Source organism: Xyrauchen texanus, chromosome 38 (assembly GCF_025860055.1).
Source record: "Xyrauchen texanus isolate HMW12.3.18 chromosome 38, RBS_HiC_50CHRs, whole genome shotgun sequence".
Lineage (NCBI taxonomy): Eukaryota > Metazoa > Chordata > Actinopteri > Cypriniformes > Catostomidae > Xyrauchen > Xyrauchen texanus.
The window spans coordinates 8,768,867-8,790,952 of NC_068313.1; the positions used below are offsets into that span (position 1 = coordinate 8,768,867).

At 37.6% G+C, this 22,086-nt stretch overlaps 1 protein-coding gene across 1 annotated transcript in view; it reads right to left on the reverse strand.

Moving 5' to 3' along the window:
• Window positions 1–21,970, reverse strand: part of ece2b (endothelin converting enzyme 2b) — an 85,173-nt gene extending 63,203 nt beyond the window's left edge. The window contains 2 exon segments of the mRNA XM_052109826.1: window positions 21,664–21,741; window positions 21,828–21,970. Of these exon segments, the coding sequence (XP_051965786.1) occupies window positions 21,664–21,696 (33 nt within the window). The 5' untranslated portion in view covers window positions 21,697–21,741; window positions 21,828–21,970.
• Window positions 21,971–22,086: the final 116 nt, after the last annotated feature.

The window sequence follows — 22,086 nt, forward strand, 5'->3', positions numbered from 1 at the left end:
TGGGGTTTCTGGTCCCTCCTAGGGTAAGAATGTGCCCCCTAGGGAGTTGGTGCCCTATGCAGACTGTGCAATATGCGTATAGGGTGTGGTGGTACTATCTAGACATAGTTAGTCATAGTTAGCTGAATATCTAGATAGTAAGTCAATAAAAATTGTCCAAAAAATATGTATTTTGAAAACTAAATGTACGAAACAGTTTTATTATAACTAATGCTATCAGTTTAAAGTGTTAATTCAGTGCGATTAATTATCTAAAAAACTAAAAAATTATAGAACAATTTAAATGAATATAATGTAATTTAACTTTATTTTAATTACAATTATTTTAATGTACAATTATAAAAAATGTATGCATTAATCATTAAATTGAATCATGAAAACATGTTAATTCCATAATAAAAAATGTCCCTACCAATGACCAACCACCAGAGACTGATCATTAATTTAACAGCTGGAGTCGTATGGTTGACGTTTACACTGACTCTTTTTGTAGCTTCAAAGGTCTGATCACCATCCACTTGCATTTTAAGGACATACTGAGCTAATATATAATTATATTTTTCTTCAAATGTGTTCAGCTGAAGAAAAAGTCATAAACACCTGGCATGGCACGACAGTGAGTAAATGATGAGCGAATTTTCATTTTTGGGTGAACTATCCCTTTAAGTCTACTCCGGACAGATTGACTATCTGAATTGCAAAATGGATTGCTGGGGACTGTTGGCCAGTAATGCTTATGTCCAGTGATATGGGGGAAAAAAATGCATACAATAAATATGTACTGTATATATATTTTATTATATATTATTGTATGTAATTTTTTTCTTCCATTACATTGGACATAAGCATTACAGGCCTACATTATATATATATATAAACACACACACACACACACACACACACATGGCCAAAGTTTGGAATAATGTACATATTTTGCTGTTTCGGAAGGAAATTGGTACTTTAATTCACCAAAGTGGCATTCAACTGATCACAATGTATAGTCCGCACATTACTGATGTAAAAAACAGCACCATTACTATTGGAAAAAAATATATATAATTGATCAAATCTAGACACGCTCCAATTCCAGCAGCCACCACTCCAACAACTTATCCTTGAGTAATTGTGCTAAATTGCTAATTTGCTACTAGAAAATCACTTGCATTACATCAAACACAATTGAAGGCTATTTGGTTTGTTAAATTAAGCTTAACATTGTCTTTGTGTTTGTTTTTGAGTTGCCACAGTAAACAAACAAAAACAAAAAGAAAAGGTACGAGTGAGCAAAGAAACACAGACATTGGACAACAGATAATTGGAAAAGAGTGTTATGGATCATAACCCCATTGAGCTTTTGTGGGATCAGCTAGACTGTAAGGTGTGTGAAAAATGCCTGACAAGACATGCACACCAATGGCAAGTGCTACAGGAAGTGTGGGGTGAAATGTCACCTGAGTATCTGGACAAACTGACAGGAAGAATTCCAAGTATCTGTAAAGATGTCATTGCTGCACATGGAGGATTCTTTTGATGAGAACTCTGAAGTAATTTTAAGAAGTTCAGATTTTATTTTTTTTTTTTTCAAATTGTAATAGTAATTTTTCACGTTATTAATCTCCTGCTTATACTTTGTGATCAGTTGAATCAGATCAAACTTTTGGCCACCTGTATATATATATATATATATATATATATATATATATATATATATATATATATATATATATATATATATATATATATTAGGGCCATGAGTAGATTAACATTTTAATCGTGATTAATCTCATAATATATAATAATTAATTGTGATTATTCTCAGGTTTTAATAGTGAAATTTGACTATTATATACAAACTTATTTCCAGTCATAATGCATTTATATGTTCTTTGGAAAGAACAACACAATAGAACAAAATAATACAGTATGTAACAAAAATGCTTTATTCACTTTTTCCAAACTCCACAGTATAAATTTACTAAAATATCTCCAATTCGAGTAACATTAAACATTTCACGAAGTCTAACTGGCTAATGTTGACTGATTGAAAGAACTAGTATTCATTGAAATGTGTATTAAACCCTCATTTAATATTAATATGCAGTCGGTAGGCTGTCTTTTCACTTTAGATTTGAAATGCATATGATTCGTGTCAAGGCATCCAGCACTGCATCAAACTCCATATGAAAAGTGTGTCTTGTTCTGCTTTTAAAGATGGCACTTCCAATATAAAGAATTCATCCGAACTCCTTTAAGACATTGTTATTAAAGGATAGGACAGTGCCAACTATTTTGGAACTGAAAGCAAACCTGCATCCCCAAGTAAGTGTTGCAAAGAGGTAATCCATCATAACAAAGGCCTTTTGCATATGTTACATTTGCATTAGCAAAGAGAGTCTGTTTAATCATATAAGTCAGAGAGAAAGTGGCAAATGTAAATATTTGTGTTTTTTTGGGTGCAAGAAAGATGCACCACCATGCACACCAGTTGGGGGAACTAAAATAAAGATATAGACCCTATTAAGCCATTATGATCATTTCTTTCAGATTACACAAGACTCAATGAACAGTAAGATGACAATGACTAAGCGAGATCTTTTTCACTAAATGAGCAAGAAAATGTGTGTGTGTGTGTGTGTGTGTGTGTGTGTGTGTGTGTGTGTGTGTGTGTGTGTGTGTGTGTGTGTGTGTGTGTGTGTGTGTGTGTGTGTGTGTGTGAGACAGGCGATGAGGCAGAAACAGACAGCGAGAGATGAAGACTCACTCAGGAGAGTGAGACAGAGAAAAGGAGTAGCCTTGCAAAGGGAAGGGAGAGGTTTTCCCAAGTTCCAGGAGTGGTGCGGACCTTTCTCTGCACGGAATGTGATTGTTTGAAGTGGTTTCCTGAGGAGTGTTTTTGAAAGGAAAAAGCTCGGTGGGGGAAGGATGGTATAGCCCAACCTCTGCCCCTGACAGCTAGAAATACCCTCAAACTCTTGCTCCGAGAATCCCAACCAAGCCAACCTAAAGCCACCTTGAGAGGTTTGAAGGCCAACTACGGTGAGGCAATACACCCAAACAAACACATACACACTCTAGCCGGTAATGCACAGGGCCACACACTTTTGAGTCCATCCAGGGAAGAGATGAGGTAACAATGCCTGCTTTGAGCAGAATAGCATGGCAATTACTCCATCCAAGTGAGAATATAGAAAATGGGTGTGAGAAAACAAAAGTCAGAGAATGGCTATTCACCAAATGAAGGTGCTCAGACATTAAGTCACCAGGAGATGTGGGTGAGGTCCAAGTCAAAAAAGTACAGTACAAATAATCACATATACATACTAGGCATGTAACGATACACAACTTTCACGATGCAATATGATACGATGCATAGCCCCATGATACGATACAATACGATATGAGCACCCATAAATGTTTCACTCAAACTTATTCAAGGATTCGACATAAATGTCTTTTAAGTCATAAATACCACAAGTGTCTGACATTGGCAACAAAACGCAGAGCTCTAAGTAGCTTAAACAACAGCACTGCATTTATTTTGTTTGATTGTTGAGAAAAACTAATATGAACTCACAATTTTCCAATATTATTTAGCTGCTTAAGCAAAAATCGATCAGCTGTAAACTTACTGCTGCTGTTTCTGCCTCACAAATCCACCGATTTGCACAGTGATTGCACCAGGACATGACTTGTTGTTTGCCATCGATCTTCTCGCCTATGTACTGGAAGTGTGTTGCTCTGTTTTCCTGTGAGAGCTCAGCACCGCCTCTCGCTGGAGGGGACTTCCGCAGCTCTCAATATTGTTTCCTATTTGATTTTAATTACACTATAATGTGTAATCATACGATACATATGGTACTGTATAGTGAGCATTGTGTCATACAATACAATATGATACAATATTGTTTTACACCCATAACCATACATTATCACGCATACACATGCCCTGTTCCAAAACCTATTGAGCAGCTTGCCGAATCATCATAGGCACGCTCCAGACAGAAATCTGGACTAAAAGGTAGGCATCTTAAGTACTCTTAAGACATCTCGTTTTGAACAAATTCGAAGTGAGCTGCAGTTGCAATTTGTACGTTTTGCATTGTTTGAATTTCATGAAATGGAACTACTGTTAAAGCTTTTAACTTTAACTTTAAATTTGATTGCTCACCATAAAGCTCAATGCAGTAAGGAATATGACGAATATAAAGCAGAGGCTGCTTCAGCTTAAAAGGGGAAAGCTTCATCATTCAACGTTCAATTGTTGTTGAGTTAAGAAAAAAAATAATCTTACCAATTCAATGGGAGACTGATAGGAGGCTATTCAAAATTTAGTTAATGCAAGTTAAGAATGTGAACCGCCAAACTACATTTGCACACATTTTTCACTTAAACTGTTATGCTGATAATATAATTTGTAATTAAAAATAAACAATTCATTACAAAAATGCAAAATATAAAACTCATACTTCAGAAAATCACATACATGCGCATGTTTTTAGGGCCAAAGCACTGAAATTGTGGAGACCCTATTGTTCTTCTAAGGATTATTATTTTATTTGTTTCAAGGTTTCGGGGGATTTTGGGGCACTTAACATGCTCAAAATCTCATGAGCTCTGCTCAACAGGAACTTGGCCATTAGGGCTTGGCAAATGTTCATACATGGGCATGTTCAGGGGGCTCTGTATCACAAACCTTTTGAGCTACAGTCACCAAACTTTGTACATATATAGATCTCATCAACCTGAACAACTTTCATAATTATAGTCATTAGCTCCGCCTATCAAGAAGTCAAACATTTTGGATTTTCTGAAAATCACAAGCTCTGAACTTTGAAATACTCCTCCTAGGGGATTCATGTGACTTGCACCAAATTTGTGCAACATCATGCCAAGACATTGTAGATGCTAAATTGCAAATGGATTTTTGATATTTTGATATATTATTAATATATTAATGGCAAAAAAATGTAATCAGGAATTGCAACTTCATTTTTGTGAAAAAATAAACCAAAGTTATTTTTGTTATTTTTGGCACAAAAAAATTTTGTATTGATGCTTCCCTATTATAAATATGGAGACATTTACCCAATATTTGTGTGTGCTTGTATTTTTATGCTTATCAGAGTATTGTAATGTTAGCTTAGCAACATGCTAACTTCAAGCTCTTTTGGAATCAATTGCGTGTCCAGTATCCATTGTGGAGAGCTATTTGAATCCAAACCTCTCACTTATAAGTTAGGATGCAAGATGCAACCTTAGAAGATAGCTGCCTATGTAAGTAACAAGGCAGCTCAGAGCTCACTGCTTTTCGAAAGTCTACTGACTGAGGCTATTGTCTGACTTGCTAAAATTTGTATCAATAAATTGACAGATAAGCGTTTGCTACAACTAACATTCACACGTAGCATTCGCACATGATTTATTTCTAGCACTAACCACACTTTTGTTTATCATAGGAAGTGGCATTTTTGATTTTGAAAGTGGATTTTTGAGGTGTAACGTCACACACACAATCTATAATATCTTAATAGCAAATGTCAGAACCTAAGTGACCTTCCCTGATAGTTGGATGTGGAATTCTTTCAGGGTGTGGATACCACAAGCAAAACACACTTGCATACAGAAAAACATTGGCTTGCTGAAAGTGGATGGTGACTAGTTGGGAATGCTCTGATAAATTGGCTGACTCTAGATATGTAATAAGGCCACAGTGTTGACATTCTTTGGAAAGTCAACCTACGGATGACTTACTAATAGTCGCTGCAAATTAAACTGGGATAGAAGAGTGTTTAATCATAATATTTTTTTTGTTCTAGATTAGTCTTTCTCTAGATTAGAACTTATTGTAAAATAATTGTAATACAATTTATTAGTTCTTGTAAAGCAAAAGAGAAAGGGTGTGAGGGCGAATGAGGGGGGTGAGAGAGAGAGACTGCTGGCTCGAGCTCTCAGTGGTGACACAAAACGGAAGTCAGGGTTCAGCAATCTCCTTTTCCTCTTTTCTTCAATTCATGACCTTTCTCCACACTCCGACAGTGAGACCCGCTCAGTAACTCGCACATGCACACAAACACACACACACACACACACACACACACACACACACACACACACACACACACACACACACACACACACACACTCACAACTCTTAATGCTAACAGAGCAAACCGCTAATTATCTCTTTGACTCATTCTCAGACACACATGCTTTACTGCATCCAAACAGTGACTATGATTTTGCCAAGTAGAATGTGTTCTGGGTTCTGATGTTGGTCCTGGAACAACATTTCTGTCAAACAAACAAACAAACATCGTCCTAACCTAGCTTGTAGCATAGCCTGTCAAGCTATATTATCATTTAAAATAATCAAGCTACAATCGAGCTACCCTTTTGAAAAAATATTTAGCTACACTACAAGGTACTAACAAAAAGAAGCATTTAATCAATGAGGCAGGAATGTCTAGGGTTGCCAACTGTCCCATATAAGCTGGGATGTCAATTTATTTTGACCGAAATTACATTGTATGTACGTGACCCCTATTGTCCCATATTTAAGTGGAGCTACTCTCGCAGGCAGTGTTGGATAAGTTAATCAAAAAATATAATCCACTGCAAATTACTAATTATTTCTCTAAAACTGTAATAAGATTATTTGATTACTTAATAAAAAAGCAAATCACATTACTAATTACTTTACTTTTAAGTTACTTTTTAAAACACTTCACACAAATTATTACAAAAATTCACTCAAAGAATTGAAATAATATATTTCCTTTTTGTTCATTGTCATACACAAGTCATACACTTACATTTGATGTCATATGAACATAATTCATTTTCTAAATGTAAACTGTAATGTTATTTTAGGGATCAGAAATTAGACAGTAATTACTGACTAATAAAAAGTTACGGACTTGTTTGGAAGGTATTTATTAGGCCTTTTTTTGTTGATTTCTTACCCTTGCCTAATAGTCTCTTTAAATTTGTTTTGTTTTTTTCTAACAATTAACTTAGGTAAAAGCTAAATATACTAATAGTTAGTAAGGTGCAAAATACATCCTTTACATGCTCCCATTACACTAAGTGAATGTGCAACTTATAAGTAAAAAATAAATATAGGATGCAGAAATTTTGATGCTTAGTGTAAATAGCAACAAAAAGCATCCTCGTTGCAAAAAGGGCAAATAGTGTTAGATAATATTTTCACCCCAATTAAATACTACCATACAGTATAGGGGCATCGCTGCAACATGTTTATTGTGTTTATTTAGAGTCCCACAAAAACCCTACACCTACGCCTAAACCTAACACTAACACTAGCAGGGATGCTTTGTTGAAATACTATATGCATTCTAAGCCACACATTCACACAGAGTACTGAGAACTTATAAATGATGCATTTTGCATCATACTAGCAATTGATATGTTTTGTATTTTTCAAAGAAATTCATTATTATGCCAAAAGGAAATATAAAGGGGCTATAAAGCAAGAATGAGTAATCAGCCAATGAAGGCTTAGTAAATACTTTATAGTGCCAAACAAGCCCATAACTGGTCACTTACAAGTGTAATTATTACTATTATAAGTGTAATTGTCATGAATTACTGTTTAATTTCTGATCCCTAAACTAATGTGTTACCATGTAAAGTATATAAATAGTGTTTTTTTAGAAATTTGCGGAATCCAAATAATGAACTTAAATGTAATTAACTTAATTGAAAATCCGCAACTGTAATCTGATAATTAGAATTTAAAATGTAATGTGTTACAATAATTTTTGACAAAAAAGTAGATCGATTACAGTAACAACTACTTTGTAATCGGATTACACTCAGCAGTTACTGCGGGGGACCCATTCAGATGGGCTAAACGTCCAGAATTGATAGCTTTGTGTCCCGTACTAATGCATGACGTCACACAAACATGTCGGCACTGAGGGAGATGTAAAAGTTAATAATAAAATGTAACTTGTTAGGCCTATAAAACACATCAATGAGTTCCTATAGTACATTACTTGCTTAGCAAACATTTGCAGGGACAGGTGAGTAAAATAAGGTAAACTACACTCTTTTGACAATTGTAACCTGTGGAACAAATGCTAGCATTGCTCAGCATTGTTTACAATTTGGTTATTGGGAGACATCGCTAGTGACAACCGAACAACTGTTAAGCTACTGTTTTATACATATTCCAAGCATCTGGCAATGGAATGCTTTTGTGGTTGAAGATCAGAGATTGTCCGAATATCCCACATCAGACTTTGGAACACACGTACCACCAATGCAACTAGAAAACACTGTCATTTAGCCTAAATGCGAAGAGCTGGATTTAACATAATAGTGTACAGTATTATTTTGTAAAATATTATTGTAATAAATATTTTATTTTTATTATTTATGTATACCACTACAAAAAATAATGAACTGTCTGAACAAACTGATACATGTAAAATGATTAAGACTTCCCAAATGCAACGACAGTCCATTTTATGCTGTGCGTGCAATAGAATGTGGTAAAAATAGTGTTGTAGCGGTTTGCCATGCTGCACTGCTAATCACTGGAAAAAGTATCTTGCTGCTGTAAAAGCTACACTGTTTGAAAACAGCTAAGTAAAATATAGTTAAGTAAGTAGTGTCACTACTATCCATTAGGTTACTACCCAAAAATGTTCCTGAACAACTGCTAATTGTACTACTAATGATTCAATATAAATCAGAGTTAATTGATACATTTACAAGAATGTTTTGAGCCCACCTTAAACGTAACCCTAACCTAAAATCTGAATGGTTGGTAGGAAATTTGTTCCTGGATCAACAAGTATTTTGATACTAGAACACGTTCTACTTGGCGAAACTTGATTAAGCCTATAGAAACAATGATCTCATCCCCTAGTAAACACATAAAGCTTCACTTACGCATATATTCTCGTCGTTCCTATTAAGTCAAGTCCCTATTAAGTCAACCAGCAACAGATGTCAACAGTTGTGCACCTATACAGCAGACAAACAAAATAATAGAACAATACCTCGTTCAACACGGTGCATAAAACCCAACCAGGAACAAGCACTGTACATAATGTGCCTCACATGCTGCAAGTACACGAAAGACACTGCCTTCCCCCTCTTGTTTCCTTTCTCTCTCTATCTCTCTCTATCTCTGGTGGCCTTGTCAGAGAGACCATAAACAGTGTGCAGAATGCTTTCAGAGAGGGAGGGAAGATTGCAAGAGAAGATGTACGAAAAGACAAACAACAAGCAGGGGAGTAATAAAGGACGAAAGACATTTGTGAGAGTCTGTGAGGGAAGGAGGGAGTTTGGAACATGAAGAAAGTGGGGGATGAGAGAGAATAAACAGGGGAGGTCTAAGATGGGGTGATGATAGCGAGAGAGTAAACAGTTCTGCCTTCGAGAAATCCTGTTGGGGGGGTACTTCATACAACATGACAAAATAAAGGAGAGTTAGATAAATTGACGTACCACCCATAGAGGGAAGGATTGAGAGAGGCAAAGAGCAATGAGTCGGAGCCATGGCACAGTGGTTAGCAAATATGACTCTCTGAGCTGTAGTGCTTTCTCTTTACTGGGAAAATGCATAGAAAAACTAATTAAAGGAATAAATCAACCAAAAAACCTGTATTAGTCATGAAACCATTTTATTTATTTGTTTATTTGTTACTGGTGAGTGGTAAACATATTTTTATAGGCAGAATGATTATGACTTTTATTACGATAGTTTTGGTTTCCTGCATTGTTACTATGGTTTTACTACAAATATCATAATTAAAATATGGTTACTGTAGTAAAACCATGGTTAATACTGAGGTTATGGTTTTACTATACAGGTGAAACTCGAAAAATTCGAATATCGTGCAAAAGTTCATTCATTTCAGTAATTCAACTTAAAAGGTGAAACTAATATATTATATAGACTCATTACAATCAAAGTAAGATATTTCAAGCCTTTATTTGATATAATTTTGATGATTATGGCTTACAGCTTATGAAAACCCCAAATTCAGAATCTCAGAAAATTAGAATATTACATGAAATCAATAAAAAAAAAGGATTTTAAATACAGAAATGTCGGCCCTCTGAAAAGTATAATCATGCATATGTACTCAGTACTTGGTTTGGGCCCCTTTTGCATTAATTACTGCCTCAATGCGGCGTGGCATGGATGCTATCAGCCTGTGGCACTGCTGAGGTGTTATGGAAGACCAAGATGCTTCAATAGCGGCCTTCAGCTCTTCTGCATTGTTTGGTCTCATGTCTCTCATCTTTCTCTTGGCAATGCCCCATAGATTCTCTGTCAGGCGAGTTTGCTGGCCAATCAAGCACAGTAATACCATGGTCATTGAACCAGGTTTTGGTACTTTTGGCAGTGTGGGCAGGTGCCACGTCCTGCTGGAAAATGAAGTCAGCATCTCCATAAAGCTTGTCTGCTGAAGGAAGCATGAAGTGCTCTAAAATGTCCTGGTAGACGGCTGCGTTGACTCTGGACTTAATAAAGCACAGTGGACCAACACCAGCCGATGACATGGCTCCCCAAACCAACACAGACTGTGGAAACTTCACACTGGACTTCAAGCATCTTGGATTGTGTGCCTCTCCATTCTTCCTCCAGACTCTGGGACCTTGGTTTCCAAATGAGATGCAAAATTTGCTCTCATCAGAAAAGAGGACTTTGGACCACTGAGCAACAGACCTGTTCTTTTTTCTTTAGCCCAGGTAAGACGTTTGACATTTGAAGCCCATGTCCAGGACCCGTCTGTGTGTGGTGGCTCTTGATGCAGTAACTCCAGCCTCAGTCCACTCCTTGTGAAGCTCCCCACACATTTGAATGGCCTTTTCCTGACAATCCTCTCCAGGCTACGGTCATCCCTGCTGCTTGTGCACCTTTTTCTTCCACACTTTTCCCTTCCACTTAACTTTCTATTAATGTGCTTTGATACAGCACTTTGAGAACATCCAACTTCTTTTGCAATTACCTTTTGAGGCTTTCCCTCCTTGTGGAGGGTGTCAATGATGGTTTTCTGCACAACTGTCAGGTCAGCAGTCTTCCCCATGATTGTGAATTCAACTGAACCAGACTGAGAGACCATTTAAAGGCTCAGGAACCCTTTGCAGGTGTTTAGCTGATTAGAGTGTGACACTCTGAGCCTACAATACTGAACCTTTTCACAATATTCTAATTTTCTGAGATTCTGAATTTGGGGTTTTCATAAGCTGTAAGCCATAATCATCAAAATTATATCAAATAAAGGCTTGAAATATCTTACTTTGCTTGTAATGAGTCTATATAATATATTAGTTTCATCTTTTAAGTTGAATTACTGAAATTAATGAACTTTTGCACGATATTCTAATTTTTCGAGTTTCACCTGTATATACCAGAGTTGAACCATAGTTACTGTAGTAAAATCATGGTACATTTTGTGGTACTTTGGTTTTACTACCAATACCAAAGTTCAAATATGGTTGCTAAATTAAAACTAAGGTTAATTGTTTTAAGAACATAAAATAATTGTGAGGTAACACAAAACTACTTAGAGTGAAGTCATAACTTCCCAATCTTTTGGTGAGGAAACACAAAAATGCCTGCAAGAAAATGCAAACTTATTGCAAGGGAACGCAAAACTTATTGTGGTGGAACACCAACTATTGCGAGAGGAAACAAAACTTTTTGTGAGGGAACAAAATGTATCGCGAAGGAACGCAAACTATTGCTATGGAATGCAAAACGTATTGTTAATGAACGTGCCTATTTTGAGCGAACACAAAAGTTTTTGAATGAGAATGCAAAACTATTTTAATAAAGAAATTCCTTCCCTGTCCTCTAAGGATATGTTCAGGCTGCAGGCAAATTAGATTTATTTCTCAAATCAAATCTTTTCATGCAGACTGTCCGCACTATTAATTGCAAGTGATCAAACCTGATTTGCTCGTTCAGACATAACAACCTATCTGCATGGGTTGCTTTGGTAACAACGTAGGCGTACCCACGTGACGATGTTTTCAAAACAGATGCGGGAAAAATGGAGGTGCATCATCTCGCTCTCCAAATAAGTGCCCTGTCCAGTCGCGATGCAGAAGTCCTCGACGATTGAGGAAACTATCCCAAAGAAACTAAACTACAAAAAGAGAAAGCTACAATCTCAAGGAAACCCTTCGTTTCAAACTCAATTTCACCATCTCGTCACATAGCCTATACTTACATTCACGTCAAACTATATAGAGTACCCACCAGGACATCCTCAATATACACAAACTGCAGCCCTTCCTTTCCTGGGTTCGTATCCCCTACACAGTAACTGCCATTCACAATCACCCCAGCACCCCCCATTCCCACAGTCTCCTGGCGGCTCATTCATAAGGACTTCATTCAGCTGTTCTAGCACTCTTGCACCATTAGAGGGGGCTTCCATTGTGGCCGGGTAAAGGATACTGACACAGAATGCCATACTGTTGTTGTACAAAAGAGCATTCTGTTCCGTGCCGGTGGCCCAACATGCCCTGATGCAGTTAGACACTTGAGCGCACTTCACACGAGCTTGTCCCCGTCTTGCCTCAAGACAACAAGCACAACCAATGAAAACCTGCTGAAAGCTGCTTGAAAGGGAAAGTTTACCAAAAAATGAAAATTCTGTCAACTGTCAAATCAATGTGTCTTTCGTTCTTGCATGAAACACAACAGGAAATGTTTGACAGAATGTTGGCACAGGATTGGAGTTAAAAGGTACGAGTACATTTATGCATTCGCTATGCCACCATCAGTTTGAGCATGCCATTGATTAAACAGAACAGCACTATGTGTGCTCTGTGTGAGAGAAAAAGAGAAGCGACTTCTCCAGGGAGGCTGAATGACGTCACCAATCTAGGCATCAAGGTTACCTCACTCTCTGCACGCAGACCGTTAGAGGAAAGGAAGGAAGAGAAAAAAGGGAGCGCAAAGAGCATCAACATTTTTTTTTTCAGGGCAAAGACATGAGATTATATAGCCTACAGATTTAGTGTTGTTTTCACCATTTAAAGTGATAGTTCACCCAAGTTATATGGGTTTGGAACTAAATGAGGTTAAGTAAATAATGACAGAATTTTCATATTAGGTGAACTCTCCCTTTAATTATATTATACTATATTTTACTATTATATTAATTTTTATCTATTATTTTATGTAGTATTAAAGGAGATATTAAAAGTGGAAAGAGGAAATTGGATGGGGAAAAAGATCAGAAGGACAGGGAGACAGGGAGAAAAAGGGACAAAGGACAGAATCAAACCGGGGTCGCTAGGACGACACTACACATTCTCACCGTCTTTACATCCCTGCGCCATTGCAGCGAAACTTATTGTCTAGTTTGTCATATATTCCTGTGGTTTCACCTTACTATTGGGGTGCAGAAAGCTGCACTGTGTGGCAGATGCTATTTACACTGAGGTGTAAATAGTTACACCGGGGGAAATCAAAACAAAACATATCAATTCATTTAATCAACATTATATCAAATAGTAGGCCTATAGGTTAAACGCATGTGACATAAATAAAAATCAGTTAAATCAGACGTAATCCAAATGCATTCAGATCAGATTACCTAAAAAATATTATCCAAGATATGACGTTAATGATTGCAATTTTAGTCATGTAATTTGTAATCAGTACTAGATTGCAATTCTGAAGAAATCTACAGGCCACAATTCTCTATTAAACACAACAAAACTGTTGACCACACATTTGAATGGAAAATATAGGCATATAAAGCATATAAACAAATTATACAAATACATACAGTTCATGCTCAGAATACATGAACTCAGAACAAATACATGCTCAGAGATATACTGGAAATGCACCAGAAGAGTCATGGGAGTGAGTCGCATAACGTCATACTCTGCTGGGGAGCTGTTCCTCACAGCCTGTCGTCATCTATTAACTGCTTACTTCCTGTCTTCCTGTGAATTTCAGCTTGTGCAATCCTGACAAACTTCAAAAAGCTTCCCTCCTGTTGTCTAATAAGCTCCAACAAAGGTGCACACACACAAAAAGCTTACAATGCAATAACTACATTTTCTTGATCAGTACTTTTTGTCTTTTCAAGTAAAATGTATCTACACATACTTTAAACACAATAAATTTACCAAAATTATATGTTTTTTCAAAGAATAATAGAAATACTATTTTATTTAAAAAAAAAAGTTTGTAGCCTATAGCACTTTGATACATGAAATGCAACTCAAAGTACTTCACACATTTAAAAAAAGCTGTGTCCCAAATGATGTACTATATACACTATGAACTCAGCCATGTAGTATATTAATTTTCAAAGTGTAGTGTCGTCCCAAATGGAACAACGGCATTCGCAGTTTAACAGCTGACGAAAGTGACGTTTCAAATTCATGCAATGTGTTGCCGTTAGCTTTAGCGCGTAAGCATCCTCAGTTCAACAATTGTGTCTCAAATAATGTCCATATTCACACAGCATGTGGTGATTGTAAAGCATTTAACTTACATTTGTAAAGTGCTGTCTTCACTGAGTTTTGCTATTTGCAACATTCTCCATTATTTACAAGTGTTTTGTCAGACCAGCAATTCCGCACATTCCGCTACTTATGGCAAGCCACGAGCGCTCAGTGCATGGAGTGTCCAACATTCCACACTCCATTTTGACTGTTGAAGAATGGCACTCATAGTACACTTATTTGGTACACTTATTTTTGTTTCATTTTCAGTGTTAACATACTGTACTACTACCACTACTTGCACTTCAAATTGACGTTGAATAGTGCAGAAGTGTGCGGTTTGGAACACAATTAATGTTTTTTTTTCTCAACTCATTGGCAAACTATTCCTTTTTTTCTGATTTAAGCATAAATCTCACTATCTTTTAACTGATTTATGCTTAAAACAACAAAAATTGCCAATGGGGTGAAAAAACAACAACAAAACAACATAAATTCTCTGAAAACAAATCTCAATATCTCATTCAATTTAGCTTCTTAGGTAAATGGATCATGTTTTAAAGGAACAGTTCACCCAGAATTAAAATGTTGTCTGCATTTACTTACTCTCATGTTGTTCTAAAGCTGTATGACTTTCTTTATTATGTGAAACACAAAAGAAGAAATTCTGTACATTGTGCTGGCTGCTCTTTTCCATGCAATTACAGTGAATGGGGACTAAAGCTTACAAGCTTCAAAAAGGATGCAATAGCACCTTAAACATGGTCCATATTAGTTAACGAATCATTGAGACTGGTATTGTGAACTGAATCAACTGATTCATGAAATGATCCGACATTAAATAACGACTTGTTTGCAAATCTTGTTTGCAAATTGCTACTTCCCTCATGAACACCTCCGCGGACCATTTTCGCAGACTGTGATGACATTATGATGCCTTAATTCTAGCAAACTTTTCTTACATTAACATTTTTGTATTATTTAGTGCAAATTAATAACATTAGATTTGTAATACATTACCCTGGCTTTAATTACAAAACATAAAATAGCTAGCACAGCTGTGATGGGGTTTCTAGTACAGCTGTTGTGAGAGTGTAAGCAAATTTGTCTCATTTCTCTCATTTCTATGCCAGCTCTCAGGTCCTGCAGTGCAAAGCTGGCACAATGTTAAGCAATCAAACGATGGAAACACATTAATATAAATGAGAGATAAAAAAGAGAGAGTTTAGAGAATGTATGAAAGAGTAAACAGAGGGTACAAATTACAAAATTGCACTGTTGAAGGAAGAAGTATTTGGATTAGAAAAGATGGAATGATGGCTTGATCTTTATGATCGATCATCAAAAGCCTCTAATCCCAGCAGATGTCATTCACAAAAGATCTTATTTAAGGAGCATCCGATGTTGACTGAGATGGTGGACTTCTATATTGCTGGCCTTAGCTTGAACCCTGAAAACACATACACAGACGCGCACATACAGATGAAGTCTTGGCGTAGACGGGAAATTGTGACCATCTCCCTGCTCTCACACACCCAACGGCAGGATGTACCAGTGCTCCCAAGCCCTGAGCAGTGCTTCAGGGGTCACACAGGGGATGAGGAGAGAGTGCACTCCACCTCTAGAGAGCTTAACAACTGGCCTTTCCCACAGCAAACCACACCCTGGAGTCTCCCTGTCCGTCTGATCAAGAGCCAGGGTTGCAATCACTCCTATAGTGGTTGTGGTTTGGATCGGGAATTTAGAAAGGAAAACTGCTACTGACAAAATGTTGTTATTACTACTACCACACAGGGCTGGGAAATATATTTAAAATTCATAATTCATTATTTTGAGATCCCTCCTTGTCTCGCAAGACAGAATGGTAAAGGAATAGCTCACCCAAAAGTGATAATTCTCTCATCATTTATTGTAATACAGTCAAATAAAAAATGACTGTGTTACGGTAATAAGAATCATCATTGCAAGCTATGGGAATAATACAAGTAAAACATCCGGATGCATTATGGTAATGACAATTGAGTGGTAAAATGTAATTTTCTTTAAAGCAAAATATGATTTCGCATTTTTTTTATTTGAGGTTACAAATTTTGGTTTTGTGACAATCACTCTAAAAGGCTTTTTTTTTTTTTTTCTAAGATCACCCAGTGCTACTACCACACCACAATATGCACTGCTAAGCCTAAAATGGTATCAAGTATGGCTAAAGAAAACACTATCGGAGATTGGTCTGGGTTAATATTGACCTCAGTAAGTGTTGATGGAGATGCTGTGCCTGGAGCATAAACATGCTGGTTATGTAAAATCGTTATCTTCATGGCTACATAATCCAATAGCTGTCGGCACAAGCCAGTACATCTCCGGCCACATCAAACATCAGCAAAGCTCTTCCAAAAGTTCATGGTAAGCTCCTCGAAATGACTAAACAAAACAGCAGTTTTTAAATGGGTGAGAACTGTAAAACCAGGAAAATGTACCGTTCCTAATTCCCAAATGAGCATGTATAACATAATTGAGGACACTTACATTTCCTCCAAGGTTCAAGCTAACAACCTAACTTTAGTTTATTTACATATTAATTTAGGTCTTAGTACAGGTGATTGTAAAAAGAGTTCACTGCATCAAAATGAGTGTGTTGTATGACATTTTACAATGGTACTCTTCATTCCAGCCCACGCAATAATATTATCTATTGCGTTTATTATCATATATTGCCAAATACCACGCCATTCGCAGCAATCTCCCATTCATTCCTATGGGGCGTTGCGGAGTGCTTGTCAGAGCGCACAACCGTAGCCGACTGAGCTTAGCGAAGGGTCAATTGCATTTCTAGCTACTACTGCACAATTTGGATGAACCCCACAGAACAGAATAGATTTACTGAGCTATCAGCGCCCTTACACACTAAAGCACAAAGATTCCCTCAGTCAGACGCAGATGCTTGTACAGCTCGAGCACTGAGCGCACACAGATAGCTATAGATTTTTCTAACAGTGCGTACTATAAAAGCTCAGAATGCACATGCGCCTGGAATTATTTGCAGTTATTTGTCAGACCACAAGGTGGTAACACTCACAGTTGAGCCGTCACAACGAAGCGTAGAAGATTATGTAATTGAATAAACAACAGGAGATGACAGTGGAGCGCATATATGAGGAAGTCAGGAGATATCTGCATTTGTATAACTTGAGTCTGAAGTAGAGTTTGAACGATATATCGGTTTTACCAATTAATCGGTTCCGATAGTTGCTTTTTGGAAATATCGTTATCTGCAAAAATAGATGCCAATTGTTGCTAATAATTTTTCATAATTTTGTCATTTCAAAATAAGAGTCCCTGGTGTATTTCGGGCTTGTTTGAACTTAAAGGTCTGAGTTATTCACCAAATCTTCATTTGTATCTAATTTGGATTTTGGTTGAACAATAAACTGCATCTGGGACTTTATTAATTTTGGACTCTTTGTCTTCGTCATAGTATGGAAAGTATACTTTGGGCTTAAAGTTTATGCTACATCAGAGAAAACTGCTAATCCATTGATTTCAATAGGGAGAGTATGTAACAAGCATGTAGAGGAAAAACTTTAGGTTTTGAGAAAGCAATGCTCGGCCAACTAAACGTTTTTACTGCAATGCATTCTAAAGTCTGCATACATTGACCAATATGAATTTCAGAGGGGTTCAGTTGTGCTTTCAGAAATGAACTTCACTGACCTGACACTTTCCACACCACTAAAAGGTGTGACATCATTCCTTATTCAATGCTCATTCTGTGCTTTTTCTAGTTTGCAAGCACCCTCACTGAAATCTCAGGGCCAATGGAGGGTGAAAGCATATCAGTACCAACAGAATAATGGTTGTAATCCTGTTCAGCTACTGTTTGCACCAAGAGTGCAGGGTGAGGGGACCAAGTATAAAAGCTTAAGAATCAGTCATTAACTCAATGACTTGATGTCTATGGTGGTTACAGCCCTAGTTTCCACTGTAAAGCATTCAGTTGCTAATGGAAAACTGTATTTCGTTTTCAAATGATTTTCTCAATCTGTAAGCTTTGAAATGGCAAAACACTCACTAAAATGCATATTCGGCACTAGTATTGGAGCAGTTGCTTCACTTCACAAGAACTGTGGTGATGTCATTTTATGGTGAACATACATATATCATTAGTACAACAACACGGAACACTGTGTCTGAAATGCTTCAGTCCGCATATAAATTATCTTGCTATAGCAGATAAAGAAATTGGGGAAATGGCTCTCGCTCTGCAAGCACTAATTGATTTACAGCACATTGGATGGTGGCTAATTAGTGCAGCTCTATCGTGAACTCTGAGCACTACTGGCAAATGTACGAAACATAAGCATGTTCTCAGCTGCTCGGAGTAAATTAAGTTCGGAATACTGAACTGATTTTTGCTGTTTCAGAAAGAAATTGGTACTTTAATTCACCAAAGTGGCATTTGACTGATCACAAAGTATAGTCAGGACATTACTGATGTCAAAAACAGCACCATCACTATTATCTAGTCAGGCCCCATTTCCAGCAGCCATCACTCCAACACCTTATCCTTGAGTAATCATGCTAAATTGCTAATTTGGTACTATAATATCACTTGCCATTATATCAAACACGGCTGAAAGCTGTTTGGCTTGTTAAATGAAGCCTTTGTGTTTGTTTTTGAGTTGGCACAGTATGCAATATACTGGCATGTCTTAAGGTCAATATTAGGTCAGAAATGGCAAACAAAAGAAACAGCTTTCTCTAGAAACTCGTCAGACAATCATTGTTTTGAGGAATGAAGGCTTTACAATGCTTGAAATTGCCCCAAAAAACTGAAGATTTCATACAAAGGTGTACACTGCAGTCTTCAAAGGCAATGGACAACTGGCTCTAACAAGGACAAAAAGAGATGTGGAAGGCAAGCTGTACAACTAAACAAGAGTTTAAGTACATTTGAAATTCTAGTTTGAGAAATAGACGCCTCAAATGTCCTCAGCTGACAGCTTCATTGAATTGTACCCACTCAATACCAGTTTCATGTACAACAGTAAAGAAAAAACTCAGGGGTGCAGGCTTTATGGGAAGAATTACAAAGAAAAAGCCACTTTTGAAACAGAAAAACAAAAAGGAAATTAGAGTGGGCAAAGAAACACAGACATTGGACAACAGATCATTGGAAAAGAGTGTTATGGATCTTAACCCCATTGAGTTTTGTGGGATCAGCTAGACTGGTAAGGTGCGTGAAAAGTGCCTGACAAGACAGCCACATCAATAGCAAGTGCTACAGGAAGCGTGGGGTGAAATGTCAACTGAGTATCTGGACAAACTGACAACTAGAATGACAAGGTGTTGCAAAGCTGTCTTTGAATTAAAGTTCTTTTTTTTTTCTTCACATTATTAATGTCCTAACTATACATTGAGATCAGTGACAAGGTGAATAACAGTATATATACATCAATCAGCCACAACATTAAAACCACCTGTCTAATAATGTGTAGGTCCCCCTCGTGCCACCTAAAGAGCTCCAACCTGCATCTCACAAGAGCATTCTGAGATGATATTCTTCTCACCACAATTATACAGAGCGGTTATCTAGATTGTACATAGCGAGTTACCGTAGACTTTGTCAGATCGAACCAGTCTGGCCATTCTCTGTTGACCTCTCTCGTCAACAAGGGGTTTCCATCAGCAGAACATCCCTTCACTGTATGTTTTTTTTTGTTTTTGGCATCATTCAGAGTAAATTATAGAGACTGTTGTGTGTGAAAATCCCAGGAGATCAGCAGAAATACTCAAAGCAGCCCATCTGGCACCAGCAATCATGCCACTGTCCAAATCACTGAGATCACATTTCTTCCCTATTCTGATGGCTGATGTGAACATTACCTGAAGCTCCTGACCCATATCTGCATGATTTTTTGCACTGCACTGCTGCCACACAATTAGCTGATTAGATAATCGCATGGGTGATTGCTGGTGCTGACGGGCTGGTTTCAGTACTTCTGATCTCCTGGGATTTTCACACACAAGTCTCTAGAATTTACTTCGAATGGTGCCAAAAACAAAAAACATCCAGTGAGCGGCAGTTCTGTGGGCGGAAATGCCTTGCTGATGAGAGAGGTCAACAGAGAATGACAAGACTGATTCAAGTTGACAAAGTCTACAGTAACTCAGATAACCGCTCTGTACAATTGTGGTGGGAAGAATATCATCTCAGAATGCTCTTCTGTATTCAGTATCGGGCAGGTGGTTTTAATGTTGTGGCTGATCGGGGTGTGTGTGTGTGTGTGTGTGTGTGTGTGTGTGTGTGTGTGTGTGTGTGTGTGTGTGTGTTCTCTAATGGAAAATCCCCCCAAAAATACGTGTTAAAAAAATCGCGTTTCAAAGCGATATGTGGTTTTAAAGATGCGCTTGTGGCAGGATGATGTGCAGTACCTGTTACAGTAGTACTCTCCTTGCGCACCCACCTGCGCTCTAGTTGCTATGGAAACGTACGCCAGTATATAAACCGTTTTGCAACTCAAGATGCTCTCGTAGCCACTCCCTGTATATAATCGTGCGACACGTCGCGAACAAAGAGTCAAATTAATAAAAAAATAAAAAATAAAAAAAAAACAGTTTGTCTTGCGTTGGAAATAGGACAGGCGACGGCTTCTACAGAAAGCTTTCCCAAACTGGTTATGTGTGTAGTGTGTCAACCTACGCATGTTTAAAACACAATACATAGTTTGTTTGAGGAAGACACCGATAATGACTCGGCTTCGCTCGAGCGTAATGACACAATTTGATGATGGACTGTTTATTTTTCTAGTAGAGTTCTCTAAAAAGCTGCTTAGTGCTCACGGAAACGCAGACCGTGGAAACCAAAAGAGAATTACAGCAGCTGGTAAAATAACAACAGCCGTAATATATTTGCGTAAACAAATATTTGTCATGAGTATAGTTGCATCAATCCTCGCGAAACACGAGACAGACGCGCAACCAGTAGCTAAACAGGAAAAACAAGCGCGCAGTGAGCATTGGTGTGTTTTATCTTAAAATCTGCAGAAATATTTCCTTACAACACATCTTTTCCCTGGCTTTTTGACGTGCCAGGAATCCATTTAAAACAGACCACGCAGTCCCACACCGATCACAATATGTTTAGCCACTGAAATGGTTTGCAGATGTGGTGCATGTTATAAAAAAGGCATCAGAGAGACTCACGTTGTTTCGTAAATCTTGCAGCGCTACACTCATCGTGCAGCATCGGCGCTCCGCACGGGACTAAGCCATCCCTCACGCCTGAAACAAACATGATCGATTCTAGTTAAAAGCATAAATCAATTGGCAGACGCATTTTGACATGTACAAATGCTGAAAAGACTGACCCGATCGCTGAATGTTTTCAGAAGAAGACGGAACGCATGATGGGTTGATGTGGCACTGCCAAATGACCAGCACGTCCTCAGCTCTGAATATTGCAACATAGAAAGATGTCAGTGTGAGATAGATAGAAACCAGCATGTAATCTCTCTCTCTCTCTCTCTCTCTCTCTCTCTCTCTCTCTCTCTCTCTGTCTCTCTCTCTCTCTCTCTCATTACCCCGCCCCTTCGCTCTCATACGCCCTCTCGAACTCTTGCCGCTGTG